The 14,179-nt window shown below is 32.5% G+C and overlaps 2 protein-coding genes across 4 annotated transcripts in view; one reads left to right on the plus strand and one right to left on the minus strand.

Moving 5' to 3' along the window:
- Positions 1–1,774, plus strand: part of LOC111085850 — a 45,060-nt gene extending 43,286 nt beyond the window's left edge. For 2 of the 3 annotated variants that reach the window (XM_022386341.1, XM_022386348.1), the window contains exon 2: positions 693–1,774. In XM_022386341.1, coding sequence (XP_022242049.1) covers positions 858–1,679 — 822 coding nt within the window. In that variant the 5' untranslated portion in view covers positions 693–857 and the 3' untranslated portion in view covers positions 1,680–1,774. The remainder of the gene's footprint in view (positions 1–692) is intronic. The other variant, XM_022386349.1, reaches the window with a different exon arrangement.
- Positions 1,775–11,903: 10,129 nt separating this feature from the next.
- On the minus strand, positions 11,904–13,642 carry LOC106459667 (8.6 kDa transglutaminase substrate-like). Its single transcript, XM_013919310.2, has 4 exons — positions 13,471–13,642; positions 13,165–13,224; positions 12,513–12,636; positions 11,904–12,280 (listed from the first exon to the last, which is right to left on the minus strand). Exons 2-4 carry the CDS (start codon positions 13,209–13,211, stop codon positions 12,149–12,151), a joined length of 303 nt encoding a protein of 100 aa, XP_013774764.1. The 5' UTR covers positions 13,212–13,224; positions 13,471–13,642; the 3' UTR covers positions 11,904–12,148.
- Between the last annotated feature and the right edge of the window lie 537 nt (positions 13,643–14,179).

Below are 14,179 nucleotides of genomic sequence, written 5' to 3' on the forward strand. Positions count from 1 at the left end.
TAACTTAGAAAATACTTAACAGTTAGGTGTTCTTAACTTAGAAAATACTTAATAGTTAGGTGTTTATAACTTAGAAGATACTAATATATTTTGTATTTTGAGACATTAGGATAGAATAGAACTAACAATAAAGGTACGATAATGAGGTATGAATTTTCTTGAAAAACGGAACAAAAAATAACGTGAATGCTATATAGGTACATTCTGATATTCATTCAGGTTTCTAGTCTATATTGTCATAAGCAGTAGTTAGCTTATCAGGTTATCCTTTTTCGCTGTAACCCTCGCAGCTTAGCCGAACTCGTTTTGATTGTTGTTCTTATTTTAGATACTTCTTTGTATAATGTATCGTTGATGCCAGCCATATTGTTTAGCAGTTTTACAAATAAATATTTTTGTAATAGTGGCATATGACTAAAACATCAAAGGTAAAGATACATTTTTTAATAAATATGTTAAACTTTATTAGAGATATTTCAACAAAACGTTATAATATTTTTAGTAAATTATTAGCTTCTAGAAACTCCTATCGTAGATGAAAGTTTTTACATTGTCTTTTATATGTGAAAACCATTATAGTTTTATGTATTTATTACCTTTATAATAGAATATACTATTAAGATAAAAAATATCTTAAGCTATAATCTAAACCCTAAAAACTCTAAAAAACTAATCAACTACTATTTTTTCAGGTACCAGTATATTACAAACACTGTATGATATAGTGACCCTATTACAGAGACCATTTACTCACTCTTCAAACACGTGGGTTCTTCTGATTACGATGCTTCTCCAACTCGGATGTAGACGTTGACAATAAAAAACTGTAGCTTTCAGGAAGCACATATTGAGTTTTAATGGCTCAAAATAATCGAGTTTCCGACCTCAACCAGTGCAGAAACATCTCGACAAGGAATGCTTCATTTGTTGGTCAAGGTCCGGGGTTCACCTCAGCGGTCAGCCGATGCTCATTCAAACCAGAAAATATTGGCTCAAACATTCTCATTATAGTCGGCTTGACGTTGACTTTAGCTGGTATTGCAATAACAGTAACAGGAGTTTACACTGAATTTACTCATCCTGAAACTAGACCGATAGTTTTGGGAATAGGACCATCATTAATCGGTATTGGAGTTTTTTTTCTCTTTCTCAGACTTTTTTTCTGTCATCCACGCTTTTTCAGCTGCTGTAAAGGATTGAAAGGCATAAAACAATGGTTTTCATCAAAAAATGTAACAAACACTGGTATTATGAATATAGGCGCCCCGTTGAAGACAACTTCTGTTAAAAACTTTTTGCATCAAGAACCAACAATAGTTGGTGGAACTTCACCCCTCATGAATGTAGACACTAGAATAAAACCTTCTATACGCTCAACAAACAAAGCTGGAACCTCTGCGAAGGTGAATTTTCTTTCAACAACAGAGGTGAAAGAAATTGTCACCCCAAATTATTCAGTGGATTGCCAAGGAAGAAATGTTAATGAAGATGAACAATTCAAAAGTATATTCTGTAGGCCTACTCCTGGGGGCAAATTTGACAGTGTTGTGAGTGCTTCTCGTAAACAAGAAGTAGAAGCTGGAAGTAGGTCTAATGCTGGAATAAATACTACAAGATCCACTTCAGTAGATTTTATAAATGATTTCAATAACACTGTAAACACATTGAAACTTAAATGACTACAATAATTTGCTTAAATAATTACCTCATTTTACAGTATATTTAATCGCAAGAAAATGAAATTTAATCACAATACATTTATTTATCAAACGTATTTGGGATATTATGTAATCACTATTCTAATATATGCATTGTGTGTCTAATTCGTTCCTTGCTTTGAAAATGATAAGTTTCCCAGTGGCTCAGCGTGTAGCTTGAACCCGAGGTACGATACCATATGGAGGAAACGGCACAAATAGCCCATTGGGTAATTTTGCGCTTAACAATAAACATCGAAAGTATAACTATGCTAATAAGTCATTATTAGCTTAACAATATTTGTTTCTTGCAAAAAGTAATCCGCAATGGCGATTTTTTTTTTTGAAATTGGAAATATTTAGACTGATTTTTGTTTGTTTGTTTGAAGTTAAGCACAAAGATACACAATGGGCCATCTGTGCTCTGCCCACCACGAGTATCGAAAAGCGGTTTCTAGAGTTGCAAGTCCGTAGAATAACGCTGTGTCACTGGGGGCTTAGACTTTGATGACATAAATGCTATTCATTATCTAACAAGCATGTTTCTTGAAAAACAAGATTGTTCTCCATTGAACAACTGAGCCTATCTATACATCTATCTATGTATCTTTGGTATACATTTGAGTTAATAAATATCTTTTGGTCACGATATGAATAACCCAAAACAGATTGAATAGTCGATTATAGCCTAGTAAATAAATTAGATAAAGGGGCTAGAAAAGATGGAAAGGGCATTTTTGAGTAAAACTCTGTAGCTTATTCTACTTCGTGAATTTAAGTGGTCTGAATTTGAAATATTTTTTTATCAAATTTTCTTTCTCCTCAAAATGCCTATAACTTTCACTTAAAGTTAGCACCTGTAATTTACAAAATATCTTTATTTTACAGATTGAATAATGATGTAATACCCAGACTAGTCTCATTAAATTCACTTAACCTGTTCTAGCAGGTACTTTGATAGGAACATGTGTTGCTAGAGGCAGATAATCAACTTGCGTTTTTCTTGTGTTAATAGAAGTTGGCTTATTATTATTTATATACATATATATACAAAGAGAGAGAGAGATACATTTGAAGTCTGTACATTGAAAAGAATAAAACTGTAACCGTTTCTACACTTTAGAAATAGTAGTGCTTAAGTCTACCGTGAGTGTTAACTTGAAGCCAATTTAACTGTCCACATAACAGCACTATGCAAAACTGGTAACGTAGTTTCAGTGATCATATTAGTATACTGTGATTAGGCTGCAAATAAGTACTTTGTATGCATGCTATTGCAGCAATCTGGGCAAGTGACTCATGCCAGTTTATAATGGTGTAATCTGCATAATGAATTTATGTATAATACAAGCAGATACAGTGCAACTATTTTTCTGATATATAGTTAACAGGCAGATATAAAGCAGAAATAAATGGTAAATGTGTAAAAAACTAGATTTTTAGGGCCCTCATTGTTGATGAAATAGAAATTAAGTACACGTACTAAATAAAGTTCACTTTTTATAAACATCTAATTGTAGGGCGTGTGAATGTCAGAAACATGAGAGTGAAGTTGGCTGTCTGGATAAACAAGGTGTGAAAGCTTCTTGCAAATGAAAAGTATCTTCGAAAAAGCTAAACAAATTAGGTGTTCTACCTGCAACACGTTTTCGTAATGTAATACTGTGAATAGATGACCAGGAGGCAAGGAAGATGCTATTTTGATTATTAAAGCCTTTCTCTAAAGGTGTGGAAGTTTGTTTGAAATTCAGCACAAAGCTAAACAACGGGCTATCTGTGCTGTGTAGAAGTTTGTTTGTAATTAAGCACAAAGCTACACAATAGATTATGTGTACTGTGTAGAAGCTAGATAAATTGAATTCACACTAGGTATAAATTTGTATAAAATAGATAATTTGCTAATTTTACATAATCGAAATAAATTTCAGTTTTATTGTTGTAATGTTATGACAAGTTGGCTGTATGAAGGGAGATTTCAAAGTCTTTCTATTCACCATCTGCTTATTTGCTGTAACCAATTTACTGCTCAGCCTCGACTCGGGATGAGCTGTATTTCTCCAGATTTACACTAAAAAGAAGTAAAAGAATTGTATTAATTTTATAAAATACACTTATTTCCTTTGATAACGAATTACCCTTTACTTTTCACTCAGTTTTCTTGCTCTAAGCATAGTAGATCATATTTCATAGTAGATCAGATTTAAATACACATACTATGTATATTAAGGCTAATTCACTTATGGTTAACATTTCATTTTTATTTGAAATAACGAGTTATATTACGAAAATATTCAAATTCATGAATGTTATATAGGACATTTTTTTTTATTTTGGTAGCATTTTTATCAACATTATAGCTGTTCCTCAGCCTTTCAAAATGCCAAATCTTGCAATCCTTGGATGTAAACAATGTTTTATAAAACCTTTTTATATATATTATTAATACTTAGCAAGCAATCTTGATGGCTAGTTGAAAGGTAACACCATTTTATCGTTACCAAGTTCAGATTGTTAAGTATTAGCAATAAACAGCTTTAGAGCTTTATAATCCGATTAGCATAAATAGAGGGTTCTGCTAAGCTCATTTTTTTAAATAAATTAATTGTAATTGAAGTGTTGTGATATGGGAAACGTGGCAACTTAATTGTTATTTCGACTCCTGTGTACATATGTATTTCATTTCTCCAGAAAAATATTTTCTGTAGGAATGTTTTTATAAAACCCAAAAAGATGGCACTACCAAATTCTAATCACACTGAGTTTAATACCTAGCTTCCATTTTATTTACGCTCGCCATCTGTAGGCATTCAACAAACTACACTAACCAAATGCAATATGGGTAAAATGTTAAACCTTAGATAGTTTTAACAACTCAATAATAAATTCAGGATTATCATTACATTATTTACCATAACGTAACATGAATACAATTAAAACAAAAAACAAATTTAATTGATCATCAGACGGAAAAATACTGGCTGGTTTAGAGTCGTCGGAATCAAAGTCATCGTCTGATTTGAGGAGCACATTCCCAGCTACTGTGTAGGAAATCCATTTACCTCACCATATTTCTTATGATATGACTTAGTGCTTGTTTGTTTCGGAAAAAAATAGTTTAACCTGAAGTACTTTTGAGAGTGCTAATAAACACATCAACCTTTTTTTAAAAAATAAAACAAACAACAACTTTTATTTATCCTCAAAAACATAACAAGTTTCACAAAAAAAATTGTTTCGACCATAGGTCTATTTCAGACGCAATGAAATTAACTAAATAAAATTTTACCGTAGGCATAGTCACCTTTGAAGAGAAACAAACACTAAATAATAAATTATGATAATAAACAAGATTTACCAAATCGGCAATAATAATGAAAACTTTGTTTTTAGGCACAAAGCTACAAAATGGGCTATCAGTGTTGTGCTCACCGCGGTTATCGAAACCGGAATTTTAGCGTTATAAGTCCTCAGACTAACCGTTGGCCCACTTTGGGGCTTGTCCATTAATCACGTCTGGTTATAATTTAATGTTTAATACAACTTATGATGATACTTTTATCATAGCTGAAATAGCTACTAATTTCACCCTTTCATAATTAGTTTAGAATATATCTTTATTCGGGTATTTCGCGGATATTTTACAAGATTTCCATGCAGTTCTGCATAGAGTTATGACATCACTGATAACCGGATTTCTAAAGGTCGTAAAGGCTAGATGCTGCAACCTAAATCTCAAGCTAGCATGTACGCGTTTCTGTATGGGCTTTCGCTTGTGCAAACAGATAACATAGAAACCTATACAAATTGGTTTGAGATGGTTAGAATAGTAAGACGACTATAAAAGTGGTGTATTCATACAGGTGTTTGTCTTGATATCATCCTGTTCTTTTCCCGTGAAAACGTGAGGAGACAGCCTCTCAAGACCATCAGCCAGTTTGAGTACAAAAATAAAAAAACATAGCTGGCCTGTATGGCCAGATTAAGGACTTCGGGAGCCCTAGACAAATTTTGTAATGGTGCCCTCCGACCTGTACTTCATAAGTAAATCAAATACAATTCAATACTATTCATTAACTACAGTTTTAGCAATAAACAAACACAAGCTATGGATAGATAATATACAAAATACTAAGTCTAATATTTATAGTAAATATAAAGTAATGACAAATAATGTTTTCGTTAAATGTCCAAGTGGGTATTTATGAAAGAAAAAGCTGTAAAAACCTGCTAATATGTTTATATGAAACGACCGAAATAGCTGTTTTCCTAGTGACACAGCTGCAAACACATATTTTGGATGTTCAGTTTTTGATTACTTTTTTTTTATTATTTATTTCTTAATGGGGTTTAATTCATCTATAGAGCCCATGAAAACTGCACTCATTTGCCACCACCCCCCACAATCCGACCCTGACGGCCAGTATAGTGTACGACACTTTAGTGAAAAAAGATTTGGTCTACGTGATAACTTTTGACGGTCTTATTTTATTTGTTATCTGTGTTTGACTTATTCTCTGCATAATATTCTCGGGTTCTACGTCTTGTGTTCGCGTTAATTGTTTGTTTGTTTTGAATTTCGCACAAAGCTACACGAGGGCTATCTGCGCTAGCCGTCCCTAATTTAGCAGTGTAAGACTAGAGGGAAGGCAACTAGTCATCACCACCCACCGTCCCTAATTTAGCAGTGTAAGACGAGAGGGAAGGCAACTAGTCATCACCTCCCACCGCCAACTCTTGGGCTACTCTTTTACCAACGAATAGTGGGATTGGCCGTCTGATTATAGCGCCCCCACGGCTGAAAGGGTGAGCATGTTTGGTGTGACGGGGATTCGAACCCGCGACCCTCATATTACGAGTCGAGTGCCCTAACTACCAGGCCATGCCAGGCCAGGGCTCTTTAAACATTTCAATTAGACATCAGTATACCACACTCTTTAACTTATCTTCTTACAGTTTGATTGTGAGTTCAGATATATTTTGGTATCTGATCATCTATAAAGATTAAAGTTACTGTATAATGGAAACTTTAACTTAACTAATTAAATACAAGGATGAGTTTTTTCCCACCTAATAGTACTCAAATTCGTTGACAACTTACAGTGGATAGTTGGCAAATGTTTTCGTATTTGTTCTTGAAAATTACCGCACTATTGGTCAAAACGTTGTACTTATTCTGGTATAAAAAAAACCAGTTATCCATTGTAAAGTGTCAACGAATTTGAATATTACCTATGTAAAGTTTATTTAAAGACGAATGATCTTAACAATTTGTTCTATATAAATATTGAGAGTATTGTAAAACGAAATACTTTGACTGACTTTTTATAGTTTTATCAACAGTAACTACTGATTCAGTTATCAGATTACATATCAATATTGAGAATAATATTTGAAAAAAACCTCTTTACTTTACCTTGTTCACATTTATTAACAGCAACGTTTTTTTTTTGTACATTATGACTTGTCATATATTCTAAAATAAGATCATGACTGCATTAATAATCCATTATGAAATGAGCACGTTGAGAAAATTACAGCGCGACATGCTTTAATCGATTTGCTAAACCTATACACAGGTAATTAAAATTCATGTATTGTAATACAGAATAAGTTTGAGTAATTTTAAATGAGACGTTGGTTTAAATAATATTCGTTTTTGTTTTTTTTTTGCGTGGTGCAGCACCTATTAATATTAATTAAGTTTGAAATAATTTATTGCTCATTAGTATTTTGAATGCATGTGTTTTAGTATAGCGTTTGAACTTTATTGTAAAAATAAAACGTGATCAGAGAAAACGCAATGAGAGAGTCAAAAGGTAAAAATCCCGGAAAGCTTTAATCTGTAGGTTTAGTACAAGGACACTGTAAAACCATACATGTATACTGTATATTGAAATTATAAAAAGCCTATTTTTTTTCTTGATCTTCATAAGGAGTAGGCATTCTCAGAAAACAAAACTTGTCTAACCAGTAGCGAATCACACTACATAAGGAAAACACGCGCAATAATGAAACACAAATGTAATTAAATATTTATTCATGAAATTTAGGGAAGTAAAACAAAGATTTTTTATTTAATTTTTTTAAGGTACAAAATTGGGTGTTTACTGTGTTTTGATCAGTAACTCTTGTGAAGATAAACCATATAAGAACAAAAAGCAGAAATAGCTATCTTCCATATCTGTCATATTCGAACACATTTGTTAGAAGTAGGAACATTACTGAGATCGCTGTTTGTTCGTTTATAAAAATTAAAAGCGTGTCAAGTTTCAAACCACGTGATTACTGTACTTTATAAAAAAATAGTCTGTCAGCTATGCATGTCAGAGGTTATTTGGCACCAGAAAAGTAAGAACAAACAAACTTATGGCAATGATTGTTTTTTTTTTGTTAAGCACAAGCTGCACAATGGAATATCTGTGCTATGTTAACTTCAGAGATTTAACAACTAATTTAAATTTTATAAATCGCTGAACAACTGGGGGTGGGACATGCTAAAGAAATCTTTCGAACTTGCAAGATAAGTTTATATATATATATATATATATATATACTGGCATACGTACTTTCATTCAGCTATAAATTGTATAATTTAAACCTGGGTTTTGTCGATATTAGTTTATTCACAATTTCTGTAATTGAAAGATCAGCTTCTCCTTACCCCCTCCTCATGTCCCCCCTAGTGACATAGCGGTATATCTGTGGACTTCCAACGCTAGAACTCGGGTTTCGATACCCGTGGTGGGCAGAGCACAAATAGCCCATTGTGTAGCTTTGTGCTTAATTTCAATCAAGCAAACCCTCCTCATTCTGTTTAAATACCTAAGACTGACAAAATAGCTCTCTTTATTTTGTGTAAATAAATCATCAAAAGTAGCATACATTCACAAATGACCAACTGCTAAAACACATTTCCGCGTTGCATCTAGAATTCTAATAAAGATTAACATCTAAATGGTATTCTGTTGTATTTTCTATACACACGTGAAGTTACACTCGTTGAGAATAAGTAAGTAAACATGAATTATTTAAAATTCCAGCAAGCTTAAAATATCGATTTTACAAAAGAAAGGTGAAAATATAAGGGCGAGTTGCTACATAAGATACAACATTACGTGCGGAATTATCCTTCGTACATATACATAAACAGTTATGTGCAGCATTATCATACGTACATATTAATGCACTTTTTTATGCATAGTGATCTCTCGTACACATACGTATAACATTATATGCACTATCGTTCTTCCTAGATGTAAATGCAACATTATGTGCAGAATAATCTTTCGCATACATAAATGCAACATTATCCTTCGTTCACCAAATGTTTTGGTATGATTATCTGTTTTCGCTTTTGTTCAATGTGTCATTGCATCAAGGGTTTTAACTCATTTAGTAACAGAATGGACACCAGTTGGATTACAGAGCGTGTTCACAAGAGTAACAAGTAAATGGAGCTACAACGTTGTGGAATCCGAAAATTCAAATATTAATGTAAATTGTTGAAATTACAATCATACATTATATGCACAGTATGAAAGAGATATGTTTAGAGCCTAGTACTGACGTCATAGTACCGGATACAACCTTTGTCATTTAGTGGTCGTGCAGGGTTAGTCCTAAGCGGTCCGTGCAGCATGTAGAAAGTTTTGAAGTGGCAATATGTCACATATGACGCTCCGAAACTTCAGATTTATAAAACGTTAACCCGTTATTCGGCTAAGTGTAGCCCATAGGTGAAAAGTACCATTGTATGGTTGTCCTTGCTCTTATCAGTAGTTGTAAATTAGATATAACTATACCTGATCTCAGATTGACCATTTATCACTCTTGTAGTATAATGTGTTTATCGTTAATACTGAAACAACCAACTTAATTTATGATTATACAGTGACTGATTATATAGTAAAACAATTTTGAATATGCAAATCAACGAATCATGTTACAAACCCAACCGATATAAAGTAGTGGTGGAACGGAATGTATTAAAACTACATTATGAGATTATCTATTTGATGTTACGTAGGTTACTAGTATGATGCCACCAAAAAATTGTTCACTTTTGGAAAAAAGTATATAACAGCCTTTTCTAACACAAAATATCCATAGACTCAGATCATATAGATGTGTCCAGATTGATCACCCTGAATTTCCAAGACAGAGTTATCCCCCGTACTTAATGGCACCAGAAACAAAGGAATATGAATTAATTTAGGTACCACAAGAGGATCAACCAGAGAAAGAAACCTGTAAGAAGTTGTACCCTAACTGTGGTAAGCAAAGTGCGTAGTCTTGTAACAAATAAAAATCTACAAACACTAAAGTCAGTGACAAAATCCATCCTCATATCCCAGACAACAGTGTGCAACATAATCAAGAGGAATCTCCATCTGGAAAAGCGACACAAGTCACGTACATACAAGTTGCTTCTACAGAGCATCACTTCAACTGTAACATACCTCAAGGAACAAGAGAATCAAATGGGTATTCCTGCTACTTCATACGAAGGCACAGCAGACAAGTCGCTTAATGCAGCCTCTATGGATTTCTGTGCAATTGGATTGTTGAAGCGGGCGTCGTGAAACATTCTTGTATACAAGATAGTCTGCGGATAAAGGATCGTGTGCTTTGGACATGAAAGCTTTATGATGCAGCCTTTTAGAATAGAAAAGACGCGACAGAGCTATCCTCAAGATGCACGGTCGTCAGAGAGAGCATGGCTGGACGTAGAGACATGGACTTTAACTTCTCGGTGAGGCTTCAAAATCGTTTTAATATAATATACTTTATCTCTCTGTAAGTATGTTTTATACTTATTTCTTTTAATTTTTAATACAATGCTAATTAGTGTTTCTTGATGATTAATCAAGTAATTCGTTTAACTAGAAATAATATTATTTGAAATAAATATTACCATTTCTCTTCCATTCTATAGTTAATTGAATAGCATTACGTGGCCATTACGTATGCTTTTGTTTAGTCATTTACATTTTATATTTCATTTTAAATGAAAATATTATTTGGTTATTTCATAAAGCAGTATATTTGTCATTTTCACTGCTTCACAAAGTGTTAAACCTTTAAAAGCTTTTTACCTGCTAGGCAAGTGGCTTTGATTTATTGTTAGAGATGCTTGTGTAAAAGGAAGGTTGTAACATTGAGAAATGATTATCACGTTACATTAGCTTTATTATGACATACTGTATCCAGTGTGTAACATCACATACTGTATCTAGTGTGTAACATCACATACTGTATCCAGTGTGTAACACCAGATACTGTATCGAGTGTGTACCATCAGATACTGTATCCAGTGTGTAACATCAGATACTGTATCCAGTGTGTAACATCATATACTGTATCTAGTGTGTAACATCACATACTGTATCCAGTGTGTAACACTATATACTGTATCTAGTGTGTACCATCAGATACTGTATCCAGTGTGTAACATCACATACTGTATCTAGTGTGTAACATCACATACTGTATCCAGTGTGTAACATCACCTACTGAATGTATTATTTAGAAATATATGTCATTTCCGATTGTTTCCATGAATTATCAAAGGGAAATGGTAGCTCAAACTTTTCATTGATTTTAGGGAAATCTTCATATAGTTTTAATACGTTTGAAGTAACAAGCTTTAAGCTCATGTTTTTAGAGGTCGGAGCAGTATGGTCTACCTATTCTTCGCGCGGAAACATTTTGGAATTTGAAGAGAAAAAAACGTGACATAACTTCAGGTTTTTATATCTCAGGAAGAATTTTCAGTTGGATTCGCATGTTATTTACAGATCATTTATATAATATGCATTTTAGGAACATACGATGTCATTCGTTACAACATTGCCCAAATAAAATTTACCATATTAACGCTCTCATCTGAAAATGCTAACTTTGTCTTTCTAATTCCTTTTACTTATACTTTTTTCAAACGTCAGTAATTACAGTATATCATGCATTCCACTCAGTTATTGATATTTTTCGCATGTGAAGAGTTTATGGCTGTTTGAAACTTAATTAATATTATGTGTGAAATAAAAAAAAACAAATAAAAATAGAGTTCTGCAAATTAACATTATCATTCGCAAGATAATTTGATAGGTTGACTATCAAAAATTACTTCGTTATTTTCATTTGCATTAATTTGCTGAATTAATTCATAAGATTATTATGATAAAATAACCAAACAAACCCAACAACATTTATACACAAACGTTTATTTCATAAAGCAGAATCTGAAATTATTGTTAGGGAAGTGGAGAATTTAATGTATTGGGAACAAACATTTAAAAGTACAACTATGAAACACAAAGTATTTTTTAGTTAGAAAGTATTACTATGAATATATTTCCATATTATTAAAGACTAAAATATTGTTTGCCAGTCTGGCATATGTCATTTTATTTTTTTATTCCTTCAAGCATGGTATATGTCATTTTATTTTTTTATTCCTTCAAGCATACGGCGGAAACTCTACCAGTCCACACGTCAGAATGTGAGCTTCCTTCCGGAGGACTGCACAAATATCCATCTTCACAGCTTTGTCCTGAGAGCAAGTTGCATGTTTCTCCAGCGCACTGGAATATCATGAAAAGTTGTTTTTGTTTGAAGCAACAATATATGTATATATATATAATAACACCGAGAAGAAACATTTTAACAAAATTTGACGTACTAATTTTATTCATTGTTTCAGAAAACCATGATGGATTTAATTATATGTATGCTTGTAAGATAGCATTGAACACTAGTCAAGATTTGTTATTAAAAGAAATTTGATAAACAGCACTTTTGATGAAAGATACTTACAGCATTACAGTATTCACAGCATTTACAGTAGTCCCAGAAGGTACCACAAGTACAGGAACTTGTATCTCTACAAAATCTCTTGTCACAGCCTAGACTGCAGTCTGGCTGACTAGTACTCTTCACTCTAAAAATTGTTAAAAACATCTTTACGTAAATTTTAAACACGAATTCACGAATAAATTAATGACTTCTTGCATTGTTTTGTAATGAAGATCATTTGCTTGAAACCTATTCTATTATTTTCAGTTTAAGATGGACGACGTTTCATTATACATGCTGCATATTTTATTCATATTCATTTGCATGGTAAATATGTGTTTGCGCAGAGTTTCAGTGATAAATCTCGAAATGGAAAAGTTAAAGCATTAAAACCTGAATTGAAACATATACTTATACCACATGTCAGATTTTGACTACGTTTTAATTGTATTTATTTGCGAAGTGTTTGACTTTTATATTATTATGTTGTAATTATAACTCCTCTTTAGTTCTACAAGCAATTATATTATGTCATAATTATATTATGTTATATTTATAACGCTAAAATTCGGGGCTCAAACTCTGCTGTATACACAGTGCAGATAGCTCACTCTGCATCTTCCGTTTAAAAAAATCTTTAGTGAAGTAAATTATTGCCAGAAATTTAACATACCCATAAATCAAGAGGGTGAGAGTCATGATTACAAAGATCAGCTTCATTTCGCTTCAATACCTGTAAGAAAATGTGATCATTACGTCGATCTCTATATTTCACAAATGAAATTTCAGATTTCTAGAAAGAAAACACCCTCTGCTACATATTATATTTATCTAAATGTATTCAAAATATTTGTCATTTTAAATTAATTCACATAACGACAACCTTAAAATAAAAAAACAGCTTTTAGTTCTGCTTATCTGTCTACTGGGAGGAAAAGTTTTCACTAGTTGAGACTTCTTGTGAACTAAGAATACTTACAAAATATCACGCAAGTCGTCTCTATAAGCCGTTTTGTATGCAAGCAAAGACGTAGAAACTTGAAGCTCTCGTTTACTTGACAGCCTAAGTGTATACATACACTCACATTCAAGTGATTTATATGGTGGGTTTATATTTTCACGTGATCTCAAACCTGAGGTAACTTTACTCATCTTCTTTTTAATTGGCTCTTTCTGAAAGGATAGAAATAACTCTATTGGTCAAAAATAAAAACATGTTGCTATAGGCTTCGCATAATCTGCACCAAGAAACATGCAGGAAAAATATAGGTTGTATGAGTTATCAACGTTTAGGAAAAGATATACGCGTAAAATACATTTTGAGAAAACTAAAGAAATTGTCGTTATCAATATGTAATTAGTATTAATATTTATTTATTTATAAGAACAGATTGCGTATAATTCAGCAGGAAACATGTAAGCAAATAATATCAGATGTCACACAGATAAGCAATGAGTAGCACAAACAAAGAAAAACATTTAATTTTTGCTCTGCTTCGTTTGTGTTTACTCTTTCCCGTAAATATACATTATTTTGCATTCGTTAAATCTTTTAACTTGTAATATATTGCTGCCTGAATTAGATTAATTTCATAGCCTTCTTAATTTTAACATGGTTTAAAGAGAGAGAGTTTCAAGGAGTTTTATTTTTTGTATACATAATTTCATTACTATTATTTTTAATTATC

Source organism: Limulus polyphemus, unplaced genomic scaffold (genome assembly GCF_000517525.1).
Source record: "Limulus polyphemus unplaced genomic scaffold, Limulus_polyphemus-2.1.2 Scaffold29, whole genome shotgun sequence".
In the NCBI taxonomy this organism is placed as follows: domain Eukaryota; kingdom Metazoa; phylum Arthropoda; class Merostomata; order Xiphosura; family Limulidae; genus Limulus; species Limulus polyphemus.

What these genes read in the sequence shown, in the direction of transcription:
- LOC106459667 (XM_013919310.2), bottom strand. Translation starts at nt 13,211, where the DNA reads ATGAAGCTGATCTTTGTAATCATGACTCTCACCCTCTTGATTTATGG. An exon ending in CTCACCCTCTTGATTTATGG is followed by an intron (nt 12,637 to 13,164) that starts GTATGTTAAATT and finishes AACAATTTTTAG; the next exon opens with AGTGAAGAGTACTAGTCAGC. An exon ending in GCTGTGAATACTGTAATGCT is followed by an intron (nt 12,281 to 12,512) that starts GTAAGTATCTTT and finishes ATGATATTCCAG; the next exon opens with TGCGCTGGAGAAACATGCAA.